This window comes from Rhinopithecus bieti, unplaced genomic scaffold (assembly GCF_001698545.2).
Source record: "Rhinopithecus bieti isolate Rb0 unplaced genomic scaffold, ASM169854v2 scaffold_45897, whole genome shotgun sequence".
NCBI lineage: Eukaryota > Metazoa > Chordata > Mammalia > Primates > Cercopithecidae > Rhinopithecus > Rhinopithecus bieti.
This window is the reverse complement of record NW_016818649.1, coordinates 150386-172761: the sequence shown is the minus strand read 5'-3', so window position 1 is coordinate 172761 and position 22376 is coordinate 150386. Positions and strand designations below refer to the sequence as shown.

General features: G+C 39.5%; 1 protein-coding gene across 3 annotated transcripts in view; it reads left to right on the top strand.

Annotated features, from left to right (window-relative positions):
• The first annotated feature begins 4988 nt into the window (after positions 1 to 4988).
• Positions 4989 to 22376, top strand: part of TESPA1 (thymocyte expressed, positive selection associated 1) — a 34084-nt gene continuing 16696 nt past the window's right edge. The window contains exons 1-5 of one of the 3 annotated variants that reach the window (XM_017857363.1): positions 4989 to 5163; positions 14884 to 15091; positions 15970 to 16012; positions 21539 to 21588; positions 22215 to 22268. In XM_017857363.1, the coding sequence (XP_017712852.1) occupies positions 14929 to 15091; positions 15970 to 16012; positions 21539 to 21588; positions 22215 to 22268 (310 nt within the window). In that variant the 5' untranslated portion in view covers positions 4989 to 5163; positions 14884 to 14928. Of the gene's footprint in view, positions 5164 to 7925; positions 7991 to 14883; positions 15092 to 15756; positions 15879 to 15969; positions 16013 to 21538; positions 21589 to 22214; positions 22269 to 22376 lie in introns of those variants that run through there. The other 2 variants (XM_017857364.1, XM_017857365.1) reach the window with 2 other exon arrangements.

The following is a 22376-nucleotide window of genomic DNA, read 5'->3' as shown; positions in this document are numbered from 1 at the left end:
AGGGGCGGGGAGGGGAGGGGAGAGGATGGGAATCCATAGGCCAATACATTTGAGAAATACAAAACTTTCCCTTTTAAGAGAGTCACAATTCATGTTAATCTATTAAAAGCCTCAAGAAGTTATGCCTTAAAGCAGGGGGCCCCAACCTTTGGGCCCCAGACCAGCACAGTTTGGTTGCCTGTTAGGAACCTGGCCGCACAGCAGGAAGGTGAGTGGCAGGCATGATGATCTGAAGTGGAGCAGTTTCATCGCCAAACCATCCCCCTCACCCTGCTCCCATGGAAACATTGTCTTCCATGAAACCAGTCCCTGATGCCAAAAAGATTGAGGACCACTGCCTTAAAGGAACATGTTTGTCTTTTGTTAACCCTGTATTTCCCCAAATTACTTGATCATACTAGAAAATAAGCCCTCTAAGGGATAGCATTTGACACTGTTTCTCCCCCTTGTACATCTTCCTCTCCTTCTACACTCCCCTCAGCCCCTTCCCCAGATCTATCTCATTTCCAGCACTCAGAAGGTATCCAGTAAAATACATTTTGGGTAGAACCGCAATCCAGATCACTGAAAGAACACCCTCTGCAGAGGCCTGAGATGGATTGCTCTTCTGTTCTACTGGACTTTTACAGAGGGAAGATACTGCCAGACAGAAGGAAGAACTTTCTGGCATTGAGTGGAGTAGTTTAGGAGAATAGTTAGACTAGAAAAGTTATAAAATCCCATTTTCTGTATCATTAACAACCAGAACATAGAAGCAGAGAAAAGAACAAGATGACCTTGGTGGACACTTTTCTGCCAGAAAGTTCAGAAAATCTGTGGTGCGTTAAACCACTGCTCTCTCCCCTACAATTCTATCCACTCTCTCTTTCTACTTTTGAGCCTTTGGGATAGGAAGGAGACAAATTCACTCAATCTCCCACATCAGCAATTTGGAGGAACAGACTCCTAGAGAAAAACAAAACAACCAAACCAAACCAAACAAAAACGGCATTTGCAAACCCCAGGATCTGAGAAAGAAGAAGGTTGAGAGCTGAAATGGAGGCAGATGATTTGCATCTGGGCCTGGGTAGAGGGGCCCAGCTGCTTGGCCCAGAGCAGTGGCTCTGAGCAGCAGCTTCTCTGTCTTGGTACAGCCTCTATGGACAGCTGTCTTGGCTCTGCCCCAGGTCTGGGCAACCTGCCAGCTCAGCCCTTAGTTCTGCAGCTCCAGAACTTATACCCAACTACAGTTTGTTTGATGGGCACATCAGTGTTCAGAAATTGTTCTTATTTATCAGTGTTTTCAGGTTACATGTGTGGAGGATAATATTATTCAAAAGCAATATTTACTTGACTTTTCCATGGAAAAGAGTATTTCAAAGTACTTTTTCTACTACCTTTATAATAATTTCTTACCAAATATCTGTCACTTGATATTTTCATTTTCCATAATAAGCTACATGTAGTTATAAAAGGGTAGAGAAAAATAGTCTGTACAGATGTTACAGACATCTAAAGCCAAGAGGATCTTAGAAAATATTTCTCTGTTTGTCAGAAGATGATAGTGATAGCCAGTGAAATTAAGTAACTAGTATAGTTTTAAACTCAGATAGTTCTTTTACCCCTAGTTCAGTGTTTTTACTAAGTTCTATAAAACACAAGAGAGGGAACCATGGAATGACAAATAGGCCCTATCATGAGGCACCAAACTGCTGAATCACACAGGCAGTAGAGAGCAAATTCATTATCTCAGTTAGCATAAGGGTTTTTATTTTTAACCAAGGGAAAAAAATGAACAAGCTCACAAAAAAATCCTTCGGAAACCCTGAACAAGTCATTTTGTTTTCATGAAGCACCTGGAATATATGCTCAGAGAAGTTCATGGTGCCAAAGATATAGAGACATTTAATGTTTTCAAAGGGTGGGAAGGGCAGGTGAGAGGGAAAAAAGAGAAAGGGGAAGGAGGGAAGGAGGGAAGGAGAGAAGGAAGGAAGGAAGGAAGGAAGGAAGGAAGGAAGGAAGGAAGGAAGGAAGGAAGGAAAAGGAATGGAAGGAAGAAAGGGAAAGAAGGAAAGAAACAAAGACAGAAAGAGAAAGATGATACAACAGAGAAAGAAGATAAGCAGAGCAGTACCCTGGGCCTCCTTCTCCTCCTAGGAATCATGTAGTCTTCATCTTCGTCTTTCAGAAGCTGCTTGTAGAAAAGAAAAATATTTCTTTCAAAAAATAAACCACAAATGCTATAAACATATAAACCTACATATGTACTCACAAAAATTAAGAATAAATATAAATAAAAATCAAAAATAAATAAATCTTTTTTATTAACAAAAAAATCTCTAGCAATTGCTTGTGAAATGGCATCTTTAATGAATGAGGTAATTCTGATAGATAGACATAGCATTTGGATAAATTGAAAATATTATATTTCGTGCAAATCAAAACCACAATGAGATACCATCTAACACTACTCAGAATGGCTATTACTAAAAAGTCAAAAAATAAAAGATGTTGGTGAGGGTGCAGGGAAAAAGGAATGTTTATACACTGTTGGTGGGTGTGTAAATTAGTTCAACCCTTGTGGAAGGCAGTGTGGCGATTCCTCAAAGACCTAAAAACAGAAATACCATTAGACCCAGCAATCCCATTACTGAGTATATACCTGAAGGAATATAAATAATTCTGTTATAAAAATACAAGCGTGTGTATGTTCGCTGCAGCACTATCCACAATAGCAAAGACATGGAATCAACCTAAATGCCCATTGATGATAGACTGGATAAAGAAAATGTGGAATGTATACACCATGGAATACTACTCAGCCATAAAAAAGAATGAGATCATGTCCTTTGCAGCAGCATGGGTGGGGCTGGAGGCCATTAGCCTTAGAAACCTAGCACAGGAACAGAAAACCAAATACCGCATGTTCTCACCTATATGTGGGAGCTAAATGATGAGAACACATGGACACATAGAGGGAAACAACACACACGGGGGCCTATGGGAGGGTAGAGGGTGGAAGGAGGGAGAGGATCAAAACAAACACCTGTTGGGTACTAGGCTTCATACCTGGGTGATGAAATAATCTGTACAACAAACCCCTATGACAAGAGTTTACCTGTGTAACAAACCTGCACAGGTACCACCGAACTTAAAATAAAAGTTAAAAGAAAAGAAACTATTATATTTCAAGAGTCTTAAAAATAGCTGCAATTTCTTGAGCATTTGCTCTAAGGTAGGCACTGGACTAAATACTCTGTATTCTTTTATTCTTATAGCTCTACAACCACTCGTCTAAGGTTATCCCCATTTAGCAGCCAACGAACTGAGACCTAGAGATGTTAATGTATCTAAGACTACAGAGCTACTTGATGCCAGAGCCTCACTCTAAAGCCTGCTCTCCTAACCATCAAACTATCAATGTTAACAAAATGCTGACATTTGGGCCAGGACAATTATTCCTTGTGCTGAACTGTCCTATCCCTTCCAAAGCACTTATCATCATTGGCCCTCAGGACTAACTACCAGTATCAGCTTCCCATTTCTTTGAAAATTAAATCTCCCTCACATATTTCCAAACTCCCTACAGAAGTGATATTCTCCATATCCCAAACATATTGAAAAACAACTGTTAAGGAAAACATTGAATTCCAGAAACTTAGGATTTAAGAGTTGTTAAGTTTCCATTAGTTGAGTTTTTACAGTTAATTTGTACAGAAAAGAATAGTAAATAAAGAGAATTAGGTGTGTTGGGTTTAGTGTTTTACTTGTTGACTGTGAAGCTAATTCTCAGAAAAGCACATATTTAGCATCTACTATGTCCTGAGAAAACATGTTAGATATTTTCATGCCTATGTAAAAGGAATAGGGTGGGGGAAGGGTTGAGTGAGAAACAGAGAGAATTGTCATTTTCCTCACATTATACTTGAAGAAAATAATGTTTTGGGAACTTAATTTGCCAAACGAGAATTTTATTTAGGATTATTTCTATCATATTATAGCTATACTATGGATACTCAATGGAGTTGTCCTACTGATGATTGGAAATGGAATTTAGAAACGTGGTTTAAAAGAAAAAGTAGCCAAAAAATCAGAAAGAAGGTAATGAACATGTGAAAATCAGTCACAATTAACACATTAGAGGAGTGCCTTGTAGAATAAATATTGTGATATATATTCATAAATAAATGATTTAAAGAAGGAAACAGTAGAATCAGGAGAAAGAGAGAAAGAAGATACCCAAAATGCAGCAGCATCCTACAGAGAGGAAAGTGTGTTCGGAGATACTGGAGAAGCAAGGAGGGATCGTCAGCAGTGCTGAATGCCACCGGTGGGTGAGAGTGATTGAGGACTGGGAGAAACCTTTTAGAGTTCATTAAGCCTTTTCCAAACCGAAAACCAATAAACTGAAGACATCTTCAGGGTATAACTGATTTTAAAAGTTCAGCTTTGAAAACGTGGGGGAAAGCAGTCATTTATTACAAAACGAAAACTTTGAAGTGGTTTGAACATAAAACAAAGTTGAGAAACTAACAGAAAAAAAAGTAAGCAGTATTCAAAAACAAGCTTCGGGGGAATTTACCAGAGTTTGAAAGTTATAAACACAGAGCGACTGGCTCAGAGCCCTCTCAAGTGTGTGATAGGGCTGGAAACATCTTCTCTGAGATAAACGCCAGATCATTTATGGGAGAGAGCTTTCCCATTTTCAGACAGCTCTCCTGAGGACAGAAGGATTTATCTGCAGCAGTGGAATTCTAGTTATATGGTAGGAAGACTCCTGCACACACCTCTTTAAATGGACTGTACCTTTGCCTTAATAGGAAAAGATCTGTTTTTCTGGAAAGACAGAGGCAACTCTGGGGCAGGAAGGTCTTCCTAGTTGTGAGCACCGTGTCTCCAGATGGTTTGTCCTTCCCTCAGTCTCCTGAGCCGGAGCAAAGGATGTGGCTGGGCTGGGAGGCGGGGACTGCGTCTATATGTGTGGATGTGTGTGTGTGTGGTGTGTTCTCATTTCCGCTTCCCCTTTTGAGCAGGCAACAGCAGTTGAATGAGTTCAGGGAGAAAGGCATAATCTACAACATGATACTTTCTCCCTCGCTTCACCTCTGTGCCCACACCTGTGAAGGCCTCGGCCCAGCTTCGACAACTGCTTTGCCTCAAACTCAGTTTTCTACCAGCGGACAGGTAAGCACAGCCTTTATCTCAGTTTCAAGGCTGTACTGATTTAGGGTGATGCTAGGAGAAAGAAGGAAAGATGTCAGAGAAAAATCAGGCTGTCAAGATCAAGACAAGGGAAAATCAGGAGAAAATCTCCCACCGCTCTTACTTCAACCTTAAAAGCATCCATCATTATGCCTAGGAGAACGATATCGGGTGCCTTTTGCTTTCGTTTGTTTGTTTTCTCTTTATTATAGAGAGGTAATCTTTCTAGGTTCTCGAAACTTGGGTCTCTTTGATGACTTAAATAACTATTTTAAGAATTTTTTTACTTTTCTCACCTGCAAAGTTTCTCTCTGTGTCTTGCTGAACTCATTGTTGCAGCAATTTCCATCTGATTATAACACTGAAAAGTTCTCAAGGAAGAAGTTTCCAGGTTTCATTTCAGGCCCTACTCTAGTGTCCATAGCTCCAAGCATTGAGAGTACCTGGCTGAAATCAACTTTGCTTTCTATGGGTACGATCTCTTTCTTCAGAAGCTGTAGAAGAAACTTGTTGAGATAAACTGCAGCAAGATATATTGAGGTCAGCTATGAGGGAGGATGTACACACTTGAGTGATGCAAGGTCAAATTAACTGGGAGGCTCAAGATAGATAGAGAGCCACCGTCAGAACCAGATTTCAGGGTTCACATCTCAAAGATGGATAGACGGATGTGTTGACCTCTCAGTGACCTACATAATATTGGGGGCTTCATGATCCTCCAACACCCCTTGCCCCAGTAGTAGCAGGCAGAGCATGTTACCACCTACATGAGTTTTGGGGTAGATGGAGGAGTGGAAACATCCTCCACCCTGGGGTTTTCCCATGCCCCTTCTGTGCCACTGAGCTCACCAGTGGGTGGAAGAGAAAGGGTGGGTCCCCAGGGCAGTGCAAGGCCAAGAGAGGAGAGTTCCACAGAATTGATTTGACAAGACTGTGAGCATTTACGGGAGATATCCAAGGAAGTACTAGTTCCTCTGTATACCACAAGTGGTCCTGAGTAGAGAGCTAAGGAGACTTTCTAGATGGTGCAGGGCAGTACCTAGGATGGGAGGTTGGAGGTAGGAACCTTCAACTTGTGTGCCCAAGTATCAGACTCAACAGTTGTTCAGCTGAGTGATTAGAGATAAAAAATCTTGTGTGATTCTCTTGCAGCATGAAGTGTTAGGAGGAAGAAGGGAAGTCAGATTTATTGTCTGTCTCTACTTAGACTATTATCAGAAATAACAAGCTGAAGGTATAGCAGGAGGGATAGAGAGCAATCTAACATATGAGTTATTCACATGCACCCCAGGGTGTTTAGAAACCATTTATAGCCATACTACCAACATGTCCTCATAACTCTTGAGTTTTTGAAAATTAAGATGGAACCGTGCGATTCAGCATTATGTAGTGAACATGAAGGCCTAATTGTCATTTTCAGTTCAATGTGTATGATTTTGATTCTAGTAAAGAATTAAAAGGAGGTCTCGTCTCAGCCAATACTGTGACTTACAAGGTTCCTTCTGGGCTACAGTAAGGGGAAAATATCACACATTTATTTCCACCTGCAAACTGACAACTCTCTTTTCCACCTAAGGAACAAGACCAAAGTGGATATTCCAGTACCCATGGTACTAGGTACCCTACCACACACAGGCCTGAGGCAGAATGGCCTAAACACAGATTCTAGATTAAGAAAAGAGTTCAGTCAAATAAGCAGAGGGATGAGGACAAGAAGATTGTGTGCAGATATTGAAAGGGAAAAGCAGGAAAGAAGAAAATGAGTATATGCAGGACAGAGCTTATTACCAAGGAGATAAAACTGGAGAGTTAAAGATACAAATTCACAGAGCTAACTCAATGGTTGAGAAATCTGCTCATTCTTCCTACTTTCTCTTGATGAAACCATCTACAAATCAACTCAGATAAACTGCTGTTTCTTATTCTTGATATCTTTATTGCCCATTCAAATGTAGATATTTGATGTCTCCCTAGATTGAGAACATGGGATTTTTTTCCAAATACACAACTTTAGTATTTCCTGTAGCATTATACAAGCCTTTCTTAAAATTCATATCCTGAAAGTGGAAGTAAGAAAGAAAGGGAAGGAGAGGAAAAAGGTCTTAGATGATCTTCTTTCGGTATTTATTCAGCTACACTTATTTGTGGGAGAAAGAGTATGAAAAGGGAGGAAAATAGGAGTTCCATTGATAAATGGGCATTTTTTCTTTCTATTGTTTACCAGATAACATCTCCCCTTTTCCCTGAGCAGACTGAACTGCTCCTTGGACAACAGAAGTCTCAGAATGCTCAAATATTATACTCAGGGAAATTCTTGTTCTGAATGATCTTCCAATCTGAGTGACATTAAAGAGGGTTAGGAGCTAGAAGACAGTTCTTATCTATGAAGGAATGTGAGAATTTGTTGCAGATTGGGGTATGTCAAATGGGGGACAATCCACCTGGGTTGAGGTGGAATTTGTCTAGTTCACAAACAGAGAAATGTTAGCTGCTCTGGGATTTCCCACAGCTCTTTGCAATGGTAATGATGTATATCTTGGCTGTGGATGCAGAAGGTCTTATGGGCCACATCATGGAAACCCCATTTCCTTCTTCTCTCCTCCCACACTGGTTCTCACTCTTAGTCTCAACTCACAGGCACTGCTTGGGGCATAGGTACAAAACAGACAGAAGAGAAGAGAAGTCTGTCTCATACATGTCCCCCAGAGCACTAAAGACAAACCTAGGACTGGGCCTTGGAAACCAAGTGTGGTAGGAGGAAGGCTGTATGATATAAAGGAAGAAAGCATGCATCTGGAACTCAGAACTTGTGAGTTTGGTGCCCATTTAAAACCACTAATATTCTTTGTGACTCCAGACAAGCCTGCTTCTCTGTCTCTCTTTCTCTTTCTCTCTCTCTCTCTCCTCTCTCTCTCCTCTCTCTCTCCCTCCTCTCTCTCTTGTTTCCTCAACTACAAAATGAGTGACCAGGATTAGATAATCTCTCTGGTCCCTTGGAGAATTAGGTAAGAAAGAAAGACTTTTCATTGCTTACTTTTTATCTCTGCTTACCACATATTAAAAAAATCTTTTTTACCATCTTGGTTTTATACTATCAGCTGTACCCTGCTGTTCACACCTTCTTCCTTCCTTCTTTCCTTCCTTATTCCTCAAGATGTTTCAACTTTAGTGAACATCTTAGACTGAGGGCAGATTCATAATCGTATCTATCACTTATTAAGCACCACCTTTATACATCAGGGACTTAATATATGTTATCTGATTACAGCTGCCAGTCACCCAACTAGTTTGGCACAGTATCTATTTTGCACATGAAGAAAATTAGGTATAGGCTAGGTGCGGTGGCTCACATCTATAATCCCAGCATTTGGGGAGGCAAAGGTGGGAGGATTGCTTGAGGTCAGGTGTTCAAGACCAGCCTGGGTAACACAGCAAGACAAAAGAAAAAGAAAAAGAAACTTAGGTATAGAAGGAAAGATAGTGTTACCAAGGACAAACATGCAGAAAGTAGACAGAACGGTGATTCCAAATTAGGCTAACTCTGATTCCAAGGCCCAAACTCTTTCTATAGTTTTCCTTTTCTTTAATTTCTAAATAACACTCTGAACTTTAAAGAAAAAGCAGCTTTGGTTATCCTTACTGAGTCCCTTGAAAATTTCCCCATAGTGAAGTATCTGTAAGCAGAGCTGGTATTTGTCAGGTGCAAATTGGTAGGCTAATAGTTGCTAAAATATTAAAATATGTCTATAGCAAATAATGGTAATTATCCATTTTCCCAAGCCCTCTGAGTACCCATCACCAGCCCAGCTATCCCAGCTCTTTCCTCAAGACTCCCCAGACAGGTCCCATGTGGTGAGTGGGGCCCCACCACAGGGCTGCGACGGTATCAGCTCTCATTGCTCTGTGGTGCCCCAAACCATTATGAAATATTCTGAATGCCACAACAATCTGAAAGTAATGTGTAATTCCAGGCAGATTCTCTCCTCCCAACTGGAAGTTAGTGGGACCCTTGCCAAAAAAAACATTCTGTAAGCCTGAGGAAGGCTAAACTGCTTCATAATCACCTCGCTGGAGTCAGAAAGGAAACTATTCTAATGACACAAACAAAGGAATACTTCCCACACTAAGAGTGTCACAGAACCAAATATAAATTACCTTGTGTTTATGCTGCCTTTTCTCTACTAGACTATAAGATGGAGAGCTTGCATAGCATGCGAAATGGAGAATTTACTAAAACAACTTCTCCTTTTTTTAAATCCCAAATTACATTGGATGGTGACACTGGGCCATTTTCTTATTGTAATGTCAGCAGAAAAACTATATAACATGGAGTTAAACCAACTTGAGTTTCAATCTCAGCATACAGGGATGTGACCTTGGACAAGTAACATATCTCCATGAGTGTCAGGTAACAGTGATTAGCTCTAAAGTGGTTGTCAGGATTCAGTTAAGCAGTTTACAGGAAAGTTTTATGGATACATATACAGTACTCTCTACATATCAGTTATTATGAGTACCTACCTTTGACTTGCCCATATCAATGTGTAGTGAATCCCCGACTGCTTCCCTTGGAAAACAGAGACTAGAAATAGGTGATATTCTTCATGTCATAATTATGACATAGCTCTACAGGCTTTCTGCTGCTGCTACAGTTACTGCCTCTGATAATAATTTTTGTTGGCAGATACTCATTTCACAGCTCTTAACTCCCTAATCTTAAACCAGTAGAGGATATTTATCCTGTCTAAACTCAATCCTATCTGCTGCAATTTCTGCTTTTAACTATAGCATCCTCAGAACAAGAATTCTGTCTTACTCCACTTGGTTGTAACCGGATTTCAGAACTCTTGACAGATTGTGGAGAAGGACTTATCGAATGAACCTCTAGAGAAATGTAGAAAAGAGGAAAGAACAAAAGGCTGGAAATGGTAGCAGAGGGGAGAAATAAGGTTTGGGCTGATTCAGGCAAGAAGCAATAGTACCAGTGTGGGAATTTCTTAGTTTTGTGGGAAAATTGGAGAACAGATATCTGCAGGCTTTATATTTCTATCCTCACAGAGAAGACCAAATATGATCATATACTATAAGCCAGCATCAAGAGAGATGACAGATGAACTCCAGAAGGAAATTTTGATGAAGAAATGAATAAAAACTTGAAATGAAAGACTGGCAAATATTTTTCTTTTAAATAGGAGAATTTGGTAGTTCAAGCTTCATAAATTAAGTCAGACTTGGGTGACCTTATGTTATATCAGCAAAGGACTGGAAAGACTATGCTCCAAGCCTTTTTCCTCTTTACTACAAGCTGTGCAAAAATGTACATTAGGATCCAAGGCCATGAGGACAGTCAGGAGCACCTGTCCTATGATGAATACTAATTGGGGATAATTTCCCAATGCCAGGGTGATTCTTGCTCCTCTGCAGGTACAGCACTTATGGAGTCCCTTCTCTTGCAAAGCACTGTGCTATGTTCTATGATGGGTTTAGGGGAGAAGTTATAAGTAGAGGTAAATGATGACAAGAGAGGTAGCCACTTACTGTCTTGTTGCATATGGTGCAGGCATGGATGTTAGTTGCTACAGGTAGGTCAGAGAAAGGAGATGACTTAAGTAAGCCGTTAAAGGGTAGAAAGAATTTGTTTGATTAGAGAGGAAGGTGGATGAAACTATAAGCTAAAGCAAAGAAGCAGAAAAGTTCAAGCAGTGTTGACAGTCAATGAGTAGCACCTGACTGACTCCCTGTATAAGTTCCCGTATGGCCTTCATGTTCAGGCTCACCAGTTTCCTAGATCCAGTGTGAAGGCCACATGTGCAGGAGCTCCATATGTTGGTGTTAATTTGAAAGGGAATTTGGTAAAGGGGAAGTAAGTCCAGAGACCACTGAACCATTTCCAATTTTTTAATGGGGAAACTGTATAAATGCACTTTCTTTTATGGGTACTATTCCTATGGGTATTTCAAACTCACCTAAATAAATTAATAAACATTGGTAGTGGAAGTAAATTTACACAAATGTTGAGTCCAATCAATCCATTTCCTGGAGGATTAAACTGAAACCTTAATAAAAAGCCTAACTGATATGCCATAAGTCAATTAATTGGACAAGTCAGAAAAATGTCCAAGTCTCCTGATTTCTAATCAGTTTTCTTTTCACTGCACCAAACTCCACTGTATTATCAGTGTACGTGTTTGAATGACTTATTTGGAGAAAACATCTTCATGTCTTTGTCTCTATTACAAGGGGCCCCAAGACCTACAAAGCTGCTATCTTGACATCTGTGTGCACCCGTTTTTTAATTCTCTCTAACACTCTCATGGCTGATGTGTTTGTCTGATAATCATTTGCTGCTTCCTGCAGATTCCCACAAAAAAAAAAAAAAAAAAAGAATACCCAGTTTCTTATCTCCCAGCAGTACAACTTCCTCCTATTACCACTAACCAGACACTACCATTTCTATTTGCCTCTTGATATTGCTGTACTTATAGTAATCCTGTATAACACTCCATGGACAGGTTTCTACAACTCAAGTGTTGCTGAGATTGGGAAAAAAATTATTTATGCAATTTCCCAGTCCCCTATCATGTGTGCTAGAGTTGTGAAGATTAGCTTAGATCTACCTTGTGTCTTTTCTTTAGACTTGAGATCACTGTTACTTTTCAAGTAGAAAATTATTACATTCTCACACAAATTGCCAGGAAAATGTCTGTCATTCTCAGTGAACACTTAACCTGTCTGGTCTTTTTATTGTCATACCTACAATTGCCATTTATTTGTAAGCCTTTCTTTGGAACTCTTAAGCATTAAGGATTGTTTCCATAGGCACTTTCCTTTAGGAATTAACATTAAGTAAAACTTCCGTACATAGGACATAGAGACAGGCAGTAAACAGGGACTAGTCAAGAAAATACAATTTTTGTTCTCAACTGTAGGAACTTCTAGGATAGAAACAAGTCTTAGAATAACCCTCTCTCTTTTCTCCAGCTTTCAACCCACGACATTTTTACATGCTTAGTAAGCACGTAGTTACCAGCTTATTGTTACTGTTTTGAAGTTGATCTCCCTGCATGTGTCTCTGATGACTCTGAAAGGCACTGGGCTCCTACGAGGAACGGTCACCTTCTAGACATTCACTCATTTAAACAATGGGTATTCATTAAGTTATTACAATGTGTTAGATTCTGTTTTAGGCATTAGAAACACAGTAGTAAATGACCCCAAAATTCTGTCTTCTTAGAGCTTGTATTCTAATCAGAAGAGTAAACAATACATTGGGTAAATAAGTAAAATGCTAAGTATGTTAGTGATAATACCTAAGAAGAAAAAACGCAAGCAGGGAAGGAGCTCAGTGAAAGCGATTAAGGTAGGCTGTGGAAGCCAGGCACGGCTCCATGGAGGAGGCTGGTTAAAAGCTGGACACTGCAGGGTGAGTGTGGCAAAGACTGAGGAAGATGAAGAGAAAGGGGGAAGAATATGAGAAAACTGAGGTTAAAAAAAAGAGGTAAGTATTTTCAGGGGATGCAGAGGAAATTACCCTATATTATTGCGATATATTTTTGAAGATGTGGGAGGAATGTAAAATAGATTCACATCACGGAGGATGTTGAAAGCTCCAACCTCCATTTCAATTAGTGAGATTCTGGGATTGTGCTAGGCATTATAGGGGTTCGACTGTAAAATGGCACATCCAGAAGTTTGTAGTACCAGACGCATCAAATGTTACGGCTGTAATGTTTTCATTGACAAACTGAGACCAAATAAAGGGATGAAATTTTCCGAGGTTATACCATTTGAAGTGGCAGAATAAAGTATGGAAGCCAGATATTCTTCCCTCCCTCCGTCCCTCCTTCTTTTCCTCCTTCTCTGCCTACCCTCTTGCTCTTCTGCCTTCCTGCCCTCCTGGCTTCCTGCCCTCCTGGCTTCCTGCCTACCTTTTGAGTTCTATTACCAAAAATATTCTGTGAGCAGAAGATTCCCAGTGATTTAGGGGAGGTCCATTTCCTTTGGGAATTAAAAACAATAGGCAAGTTAGCCTTTGTGATTTTCTTCTCTGGGTTCTGGAACCAATCTATTAAATATTTCGGATCATAGGACTAGGTAAACAAACTGATCAAGGCTTTTTAGATTCTTGTCCTAAGGTCATTCTAGTGGCAGTTTCATCCTCTCTTTATCTCCTCCCGACAGCTCTGACCAGAGAATAGCAAGTCATCTCTGCTACTCTTCTTTGAGGCTTCTTTATGACACAAACTTAATTTAATGATTTAATTTTCTCTAAAAGGCACAGGCAGTAGACAAACAGCCAGGTACCCAGGGTTAACGAGCAAAGTCTCATACTGCTAACTACTGTCTCACTTGGAAGAAAAATATGTCTTGGACAGGACCTAAAGTGAAAGAATTTAGATCAGACAACAGTAATTATGTACTATTTTTTCCTAGGTATGTTTTGTCTGTAACAAGCAGAGGCATTAAAAACAATTTTATTGCCCTAAGAATGCATTTTATGTTCAGGATGTTCTTTTCAAAAAAGCTATTTTAGTGCCTAAGTCATTGGATGCCTCACTAACGGTTTTAAGTGTTGGAGGAACAGAAGTCTCTGTAAACTGGTAGTCTTCATTTTTATTTTATTTTATTTTATTCCAACAGTTAAATGTGTAGCTCTTAAGATGAAGTTGTTTATGGCAGCTTGAGGGAATAGGGGGACAAGACCTGGAGAGTTTCAGTCCCACTCCTACTTGCTCAGTGAGGTGGGATGCAAGTATGGCCAGCGGGGGAGAGGCAGCAGAACAGAGTATGAGCCAATGAATATTACATTAGCCTCAAGCTTTTTAAAGCTCTATTTGGACAATTGAATGGTTCTCCCCTCTATTCCTCTTTGAATGTGTATCTAGTGCCATCATTGTGTCTCTTGGAAGAATACAGCCATATTTAGGTAATGTTACATGAAATATGAATCTATAGGATTAGTAATTGCATCGATGAGCTGAGGAATAAATTTATAGTTACGTAGAAGCACAGGTTGACAAATTAGAAAGCGATTATCCTGAAGGTGCTGGCTGCTAATTGCTTAAGGCAGTGTCTCCTTGCTTTTAATCACAGGGTATTTTTTTCTGAGATAAATCATATGTGGACTCTTAATATATAAAACAGGAACATAAAAAATCAAGAGAAAAACTAAACAAACAAAACCTAGAATTCCTATAGTTGGAGTGACACCCTGGTTGTGGGACCTTAGAAAATCGTTTCACCATTGAGACCCTCAACTTTTTCATACGTCTTCATGAGGATTAAAAAATAAATGAATTTTATACATTTTAAACTTATAGATGTTTTAGTCATAATGGAAGATTCTGGTAGACAGCATTTTTAAGGATTAAAGAAAAAATGTTTTCTAATACAGCATTTCGGCTACCCTGAGAAATTGAGATTCTTTAAGTCAGAAGAGTTTTCTTAATATCCATTAAATCATGATGTCTGAAGCTTTCAAGCTTACTGACTTGAAAGACTTACCCTGATATTTAGAGTTTTCAGAGCACTCCTTTTTTGCAAGAGAGACAGAAAATGAGCTAGGGATGTCCTCCCTACTCTTGAATGGGTAGAGAGACCAAGCTCCTTTGGGCAGAGACAGGAAAATTCAGGGGCAACCCTGAGCATCATGGTGGTTTCTGAGCACAGGATGAGGGAGCATCGCTGTTTTTCAACTCTTAGGACAGCATTACTGTTACGGGAGGCTCTGAAGTCTGAGCCAGGGCCATGGAGGCCTCTGTGCTGAGCCCCACATCCTGGGAGAAACGGCGGGCCTGGCTCCGTCAGAGCCGTAACTGGCAGACCCAGGTCCTAGAAGAGGAGGCTGCCGCCGCCCTGCAGGATGTCCCAGATCCTGAGCCTTCCAGCCTGGATGATGTTTTCCAAGAAGGTAAGAGACGAACATCACACAGATGTCTATGTTGTCTGGTGGTAAAAGGTGACAGCAGGCCCAGGTCTGCAGAGTGTGAACAGGTCCCTTGTTTAGCGAGGCCCTCATGGAGGGCTGTTTTGACTGGTTTAAATATGTTTAAGAGAAAAGCTAAAGTAATACAAAATATGAGTTATGTGAGAAAGAGACAGGCATAAGATTAGGAAAAAGGGAAGAGCACATTTTTGCATCATCCTGAGAAGCTTCTGTAAGAACCCGAGGCTGGGGGTTCTCTATGAATTCTTTGCGGTGTTTCTATTTTGTCTGTGTAACAAGACCACACACAAGCTGGATGCCTGGACTCTGGCCACAATGCTGTCACTAACAAGCTGTGTGGCCTTTGGGAAGTCACTCACCTCTCTAAGACTTGTTTGTCCAGTTGAAATAGTAGTACCTTTCCTACACTTCTCAGAGCTTCTTTGAGGTTCAAATGAGACCACAGTCATAAGAGTAAAACAAAAATTCTGATGGAAATAAATGCTTATTTGATAGGAAGCAAAAAAAGCACAAAACAAGATTGTCTTTCTTTTCTTTTCTTTTAAATGAGAAGGATCCACCCTTGTGGGAAAAGAACTCTCAAAAGACAGCAGTGGGCCTGACATCTTGGGCACTTTCCAGGTTCTCGGGAGGAAGGGAGAAAAGAAGCAGAGAGAGAGAAGAAATATCCACTATTTTTATATACGGTGTATTCCTCTCATATCTTAAAGAAAAGCTTTATGTAGAAAAAAAGATTCATGACGCAGCTTATGTAAGAATAAACTTGTGGAATGGAATTAGTTGCAGGGAGGAGGTCTGATTTCGTTCAGTTCTCACAGTGATCTAGTGTCTGACTTTTCTAGGGAATCCAATCAATAAAATTGAAGACTGGCTGCAGGATTGTGGGTAAGTGCTGGACAGGCAACGGGGTGGTATGTGACTGATGGCTGGATTTGCTAACAGATACGACTCCTGGAAACTCAGAGACAGGAAGATGGATTTGAATTGGGCCTAAAGATTAGAAGTAAGGTTGAGGTGGTTGTTGGAGGGGTATTGAGGGTTTAGGGTGAACCGGTAATCACAACTGTGAATCAAGTGCAACTCGGGGCTAAGACTAAATTAGGCACCAGGTCTAGGAACACAGGTTGTGTTTGGTCTAAAGCTAAGAGTGGATGGGGAATAGTTGGGGTGAGTTCCAGACCCCTACTCCCCTGACTTCCCCTTTGGATTGGAGTCTTACATTGTGTAACAAAAGGAATTGGAAACCTAATCTTTCTTGCTGAAGAGCAATTCATCTGTGTTATTTATTTCTACTGCAGAACATAGGAGAAGTTTAGGGTTTACAACAGTGATTCAAAGCCGGGAAGAATTGGAGCAGGCACTTCAAGGCAGTGCGTTATCTCTTTCCTCAGAGATACTTTAAATATGAGACCCCACAGCCCATCAGCCTATACCGTTCTTAGGCTCAGTATTCCCAGACACAAAAGGAAGGATTCTGTGACCTATTTAGTCTTCTGTGTAATAATGAATTCTCAGGATGGACAACTTCTGCCTGCTCCTTGTTTTCCCTCCAGGAATGTCTCAAGTTTTATATAGCCTTTAATCTAAACTCATCTACTAATTGACATAAAGAAACCCATTCTTGCTTATTTGGTAAGAAATAAATAGCACCAAATAATCCAAGGTTATTTATTTCACCTGTGCCCAAGAAGGCAATGCCAGGAAGGATTTATTTTGTGTTTGGTTTGTTGTTTGAAAAAAAACCTATTGTTCTCATTGTTCTCATCTTATTCACAATTCATTGACTTCAAAGTCAATTAGAGGACCCACAAAATACAGGAAGAAAAGAATGGTGGTAATCAGAATGGCTGCAGGTTTGGGTGAGAAGCCTAGGATGAGAACTGTCCTAGGATTTAAAATGCTTACCAGATATGTACAGGGGAAACAGTCAGTTCAGTTAATGTCCTTATCTCATTAACTACTCTTGAATCATCAATTCATGTCAACAATTATTAATTACGCTTTTGCTAACTGTCTGATTATCTGAATAACCTAGAAGGGTGTCAAGTAGTTTAAAATATGCTCCTTGACTTAGAACATTTTTCATTCTAATTGAAAATAATAAATTCACAGAAATACAAGATAATAAACTCTAGAACTCATCTTTCTTCATTCATGCTCTACAAAGATAAACCCTGAACCAAAATGTATGACAAAAAGGTGGTCTGGTTAGTGAAAAGTCTCCAAGATTTGAGCCTAATTCTTGTGCTACTAAGTGTTTAACCAACCATAAGCAAATAACTTAAATTCTGTTCATTGTAGACACCTGATCTATAAAGTGGGACACTCAGAATAATACAGTCTAAGGGCTCTCGTGAGGTTTAAATGAGATAATAAATGTGTATGTGTTTTGTGCTTTTAATAGTGACTGGTGAGTTTTATAAAGGAGGAGTTTATACCTACCCATCATTCCACAAAATGTCTGTCTATATCTATCCATCTATCTACATCTGTTTATTTATCAGAAAAAAATATGCCCAGAAATGATACATATTAACTCCTGGAAGGTGATTACCTGGAAGAAGGAAAAGAATTGACTTTAGCAGTAAAATAAGACTTTAGCTATATCTTTAATATTTAATTTTTTATTTTATATTATATATTACTGAATATTTTATTTTTTCTGAAGCAAATATGGCAAAATGTTTACATGTGTGAAAATGAAGTGACTGGAAAACATGTATCTGCTACATTTTCATTATATATCTGTGTTTTGAAAAGGTTTCAAATATTTAAACTTCAAAACAGCCATAAAGAGTTAATCAACATACTTGCATCTGTCTTTGGAAGGGGAATTGTTGGAGTCAGAAAATGTTCCAATTTCCTCTGTTTTCTAATTCTGTCTAAGTATGTGATACTTCTTAATTGCATGGAAAAGCTAGACAAATTAAAGGATGATAATGACGATGATTGATAGTGAGAGTACACTTGACTTTTGGTAATAGATAATAAAGAAGATAGAGGGAAAATGCATTCTAAATATGCGATTCTGAATTACCACAATATTCCATACTCCAAGACCACAGAGAAAAGAGGATAAAGAAGGAGCCCGCATTTACTGATTATCTGTCCACTCTGCTGCCGGGTGCCCTGAGGGGCACTTTTCAAATTTTGTTCCAAGACCACATAGTTTCAATTTTTCTTTCCAAAGCCAAACATCCTTTGGTAGCAAGAGCATTTTCTTTTCTGACAAGCTCTCCAGGAGAGTCCACCAACATCTCAGGCAATTTAGTGTCAATGTTTCTCAGTGCAATTGAATCTAGCGGCCGACTATTCGCCGCAGGATCTGATCATGCATGTCTTTGCAAACTATGCCTCTCCTTTTTTCTTTCTCCTCCTAAGCTCTCGGGATTTTCTGGGACATGACTGTGCTGCTCATGAATCACCAGAGGTGGGGTTGGGAGCCCAAAAATCATCTGTGTGGGCTTCAGCTTAAATCTCTGCAGGCAGGTAGCTATGGAAACATCTAGAAGAAGCTAAAAATAGCCGTATACTTCTTCCCACAATCCAACCCCTCCTCCCTACTATTTGTTTAGGAACTGGGTATACAGGAAGAGCAATATCTTGGCTCTTTCACTTGAGGCTTAAAATGATGCTAAGGAATTTTTCAGTGCAAGGGTGGGAAGAGGGGAGCAGCTATAGATCTAGTCCCTGGTCATTGATTTTATGGCCTATCCAATAACCCATGGAAGGCCTGGAACTTGAGTGATGGCCATAAAGTCTCAAATCATTGTGCTCAGTGAGAAAGCATCAATAGCTCCAGGCCCATGTCCACACTTCTGTTGAAGGTTCCACAGACTTCCCCAAAACCCATCAGGGGCTGTTCCTCATAAACAGAATAGAAACACTTGTAAGATTATAACTAAAGAAGAAAAACGTAGGATGAGCACCCAATAAAAACTTGTATCCAATGAATACAAGTGAGTTTTGCTTTGGACAAACCAGAAATTTTATCAGTGACATTTTAAATGTAAATTGTGTTGAAGTTCAGCATACATATCAGTAACTTTTTTCTTTTTAATATAAATTATATTGAAGTATAATATACCTACTGAAAAATAAATGAGTATTAAATATATAACTGAGGCCAGGCACATGGCTAATGCCTGTAACCCCAGCACTTTGGGAGCTCAAGGCAGGAGGAATGCTTGAGAAGAGTTCAAGACCACCCTGGGCAACGTACCATTACTCCATCTCTACAAGAAAAAAAAACAGTTTTTAAAAATTAGCCAGGCATGGCAGCACCTATAGTCCTAGCTACTCAGGCGATTGAAGCAGGAGGCTCGCTTGGACTTAGGAGTTCAAGGCTGCAGTGAGTTATTCTCACTGCACTCCAACCTGGGAGACAGAGTGAGACCTTGTCAACAAATAAATAATAGGCAAATAAATAAATACATAAATAGCCCAGTGAATTTTCACAAAGGGAATACACCCATGAAACCTAAAGCAGAGCATTACCAGCATTCCAAGCGCCTCCTTTCCATCCCTTCCATTCACTATCCTGCCTCCAAGGGTAACAAATACCCTGACTTGTAACATCATAGATATGTTTGGGATTATTTTGAACTTTATAGAAATAGTCATACAACACGTACTGTTTTATGTGTGTTTCTTTTGCTTAGCATTATGTTTATGATGTTTATCCATGTATTCGCATGCAGCAGTAACTCGTTCTTATTATTGTGCATTATTCAGTTGTATAGTTATTATGTAATTGTTTAATTTTATAATAAACAGGGATTTGGAGGCTTCCATTTCTTGGTTATCACGACTAGTATTTACTTGGGGGAGCATATACAGGCATGTCCACTGGGTACAACCTAGAAATGGAATTGTAGTCTATTTAAATTGTACCTCTAGTAATAGTAGGCCTTAGTAGTTGCACTACTGTGCAGCTACAACACAAGTATTAAATGCAGTAGTAAATTGCAATATTCCAGTACTTGACTATATTAGCTATCATGCTGTTTTTAGTAGTAATAGTAAATATTATATATAGTTACACATGTTTGTAGTATTATGCCACAGCATATTTTATGTAGTTATATATTAGGAAGACAAAAATATATTTATAGTTCTAGGTGCATTATTAGAGTTGCCTATTCTTAACGAGCTTGCCTATTATTTCACATTTTATAACGAACCTTTGATGTAGAACCTGCTTCTATGAATTTTCATAAGGACATACAAAAACTCAGATTTTGGTAAACATGGTTGGTTTTTTCACTATTGAAATGAGTTACAAGCAAAAGATATCTATATATGTAATGACTTATTTTGTAAATGTAGACAGAAATTGACCTATAGATATTTGGTTAGTAAGCCCATTCCCACTGTTACACATGCCGTGAAGTGATACTCCAGTAGCCTGAGAGTAATCTGGATTGCTGGAGACTGATGAAGAGAAAAGCTCCTTTAGGACCAGCACCAGTGGACGCTCTCCAGTTTCCCTGCTAACTCACGTTTCTGACCCTTTGCCCTCCAGCCTCCACTTGAGATTACGTTTAAAGCACCATGAACAACTTCCATGTAAAAAGCTTTAGGAAAGCAAACTCTACAAAATTCACAACATATCAGTGTTTGAAGTAGACTTAGATGATGATAATATCTAGGGATCCAAATTCCCTTACATGATATTCGAGAACAAAAGAGCCACAATGAGCCGGGACTAGAATCTAGATGTGCTGGTCCCATTTCAAAGCCCTGTCACAGATTACTTCACACACCTGTTTTTGATAGACAGAATTTCTTCCTTGTTTGTAAAACTGAGCTGTCTCTCACTACCATTTATGCTGATTTCTGTTTGTTCTTCTGGTGGAGATGGTAAATGTTTGATAAGACCATGTCTGAAAATTTTAAAATATCTCTAACCAGGATATGATTTCTTCTGTTTCCTGAATGACATGATATTCAGCAATAACATGGTTCAGAGAGAAGGAAGGAAGTGTGGGTAGTTAAGGTGATCTAAAAGTTTTAAGAAAACCTAGAAATTTATATTTGCAATTTGGAAATTATGACACGCAAACCCCTGCTTCTATGAATGTAATTATCCAGTTTTGCTTCAATAGTCTTTCTTTCCTATTTTACCTAAAGATCGAAGAATCATTGCTAAGCTGACTTTTGTCTTTTAGTCCTGTGGCCAGGACAACAGAAGTACAATCTAAAACATAGTGCATTCCAGCCCCGGTTTCCCCAACTATTTCTGTGAATTTTTCAGTCAAGTAACCACTCTGTCTTTGTTTTCTCCAATATAAAAGCAAATTAAATGCTACTGACTCTTATTGGAAAAGAATATAAACATGCATGAGCTTTTAAAAGCTCCTTGGAAAATGTAGTAAGTGACTTCAACCTATAAGACTGTTTTTGGTTTAGATACTCTGAAGAAGGACTTTCTGAGGAAGCAGGACAGTTTATCTACAATGGTGAGTATAGGTTCTGTCCTTCTATTGTTCTTCTACCTGGAGAGTGATATACCTGTGTGTGTGTGTATGTGAGTGTTTATGTACATGTACATGCATAGGCATGCAAAAGAGTACCTGAGTGTTCTTAAACTGGCTGCAAAACACTGTTTGTGGTCACAAGGCTTCAGGAAATCCAGAAGAAAATGCTGGCTCAGAGCCCACAGGCTCACTAATAGTCATAGGCTATCTTCTGCTAGGGGTTGCTCAGATAACAACCACTGCTGTAGGATAAGAACTTTTATATAGTTCTTATATATTTATAATATGTGTTTATATGGGTGTGAGTGCACACCCCCACGTGTTTGCTGTTTGGCAGAGAATTGTGTACATAACTATGTGATATAGGGGAAAGGTTATAGGTGAATGTATGTATGATTCTTTCTGAATCAAAAGTGAATATGACTTCTGAGGTGGTATATGTACGGTTTGTGGTAATTTGACAAACATGTGGATATCTAGTATGATTATGTGGTTGTGCAAGTCTAGTTTAAGGGCATATGAAGATGTTTGTGTATGCAGGGGTGTGTGTGTGCATGTGTATATGTTCCATCCTTATTTTCTGTGACCCTCACCTGATTATTGGACAGGCTTCTGCAGCCATGGGACCAGCTTTGAAGATGACTTGACCCTGGGAGCAGAGGGTAAGTGGCACAGTTCTCTGAGGTTGGGATGAGAACGGGATGTACATTGGATGAGTTCTGGATAGCATGGAAGTGCAAAACTTCAAAAAGAAACAGCCCATCCCTGGG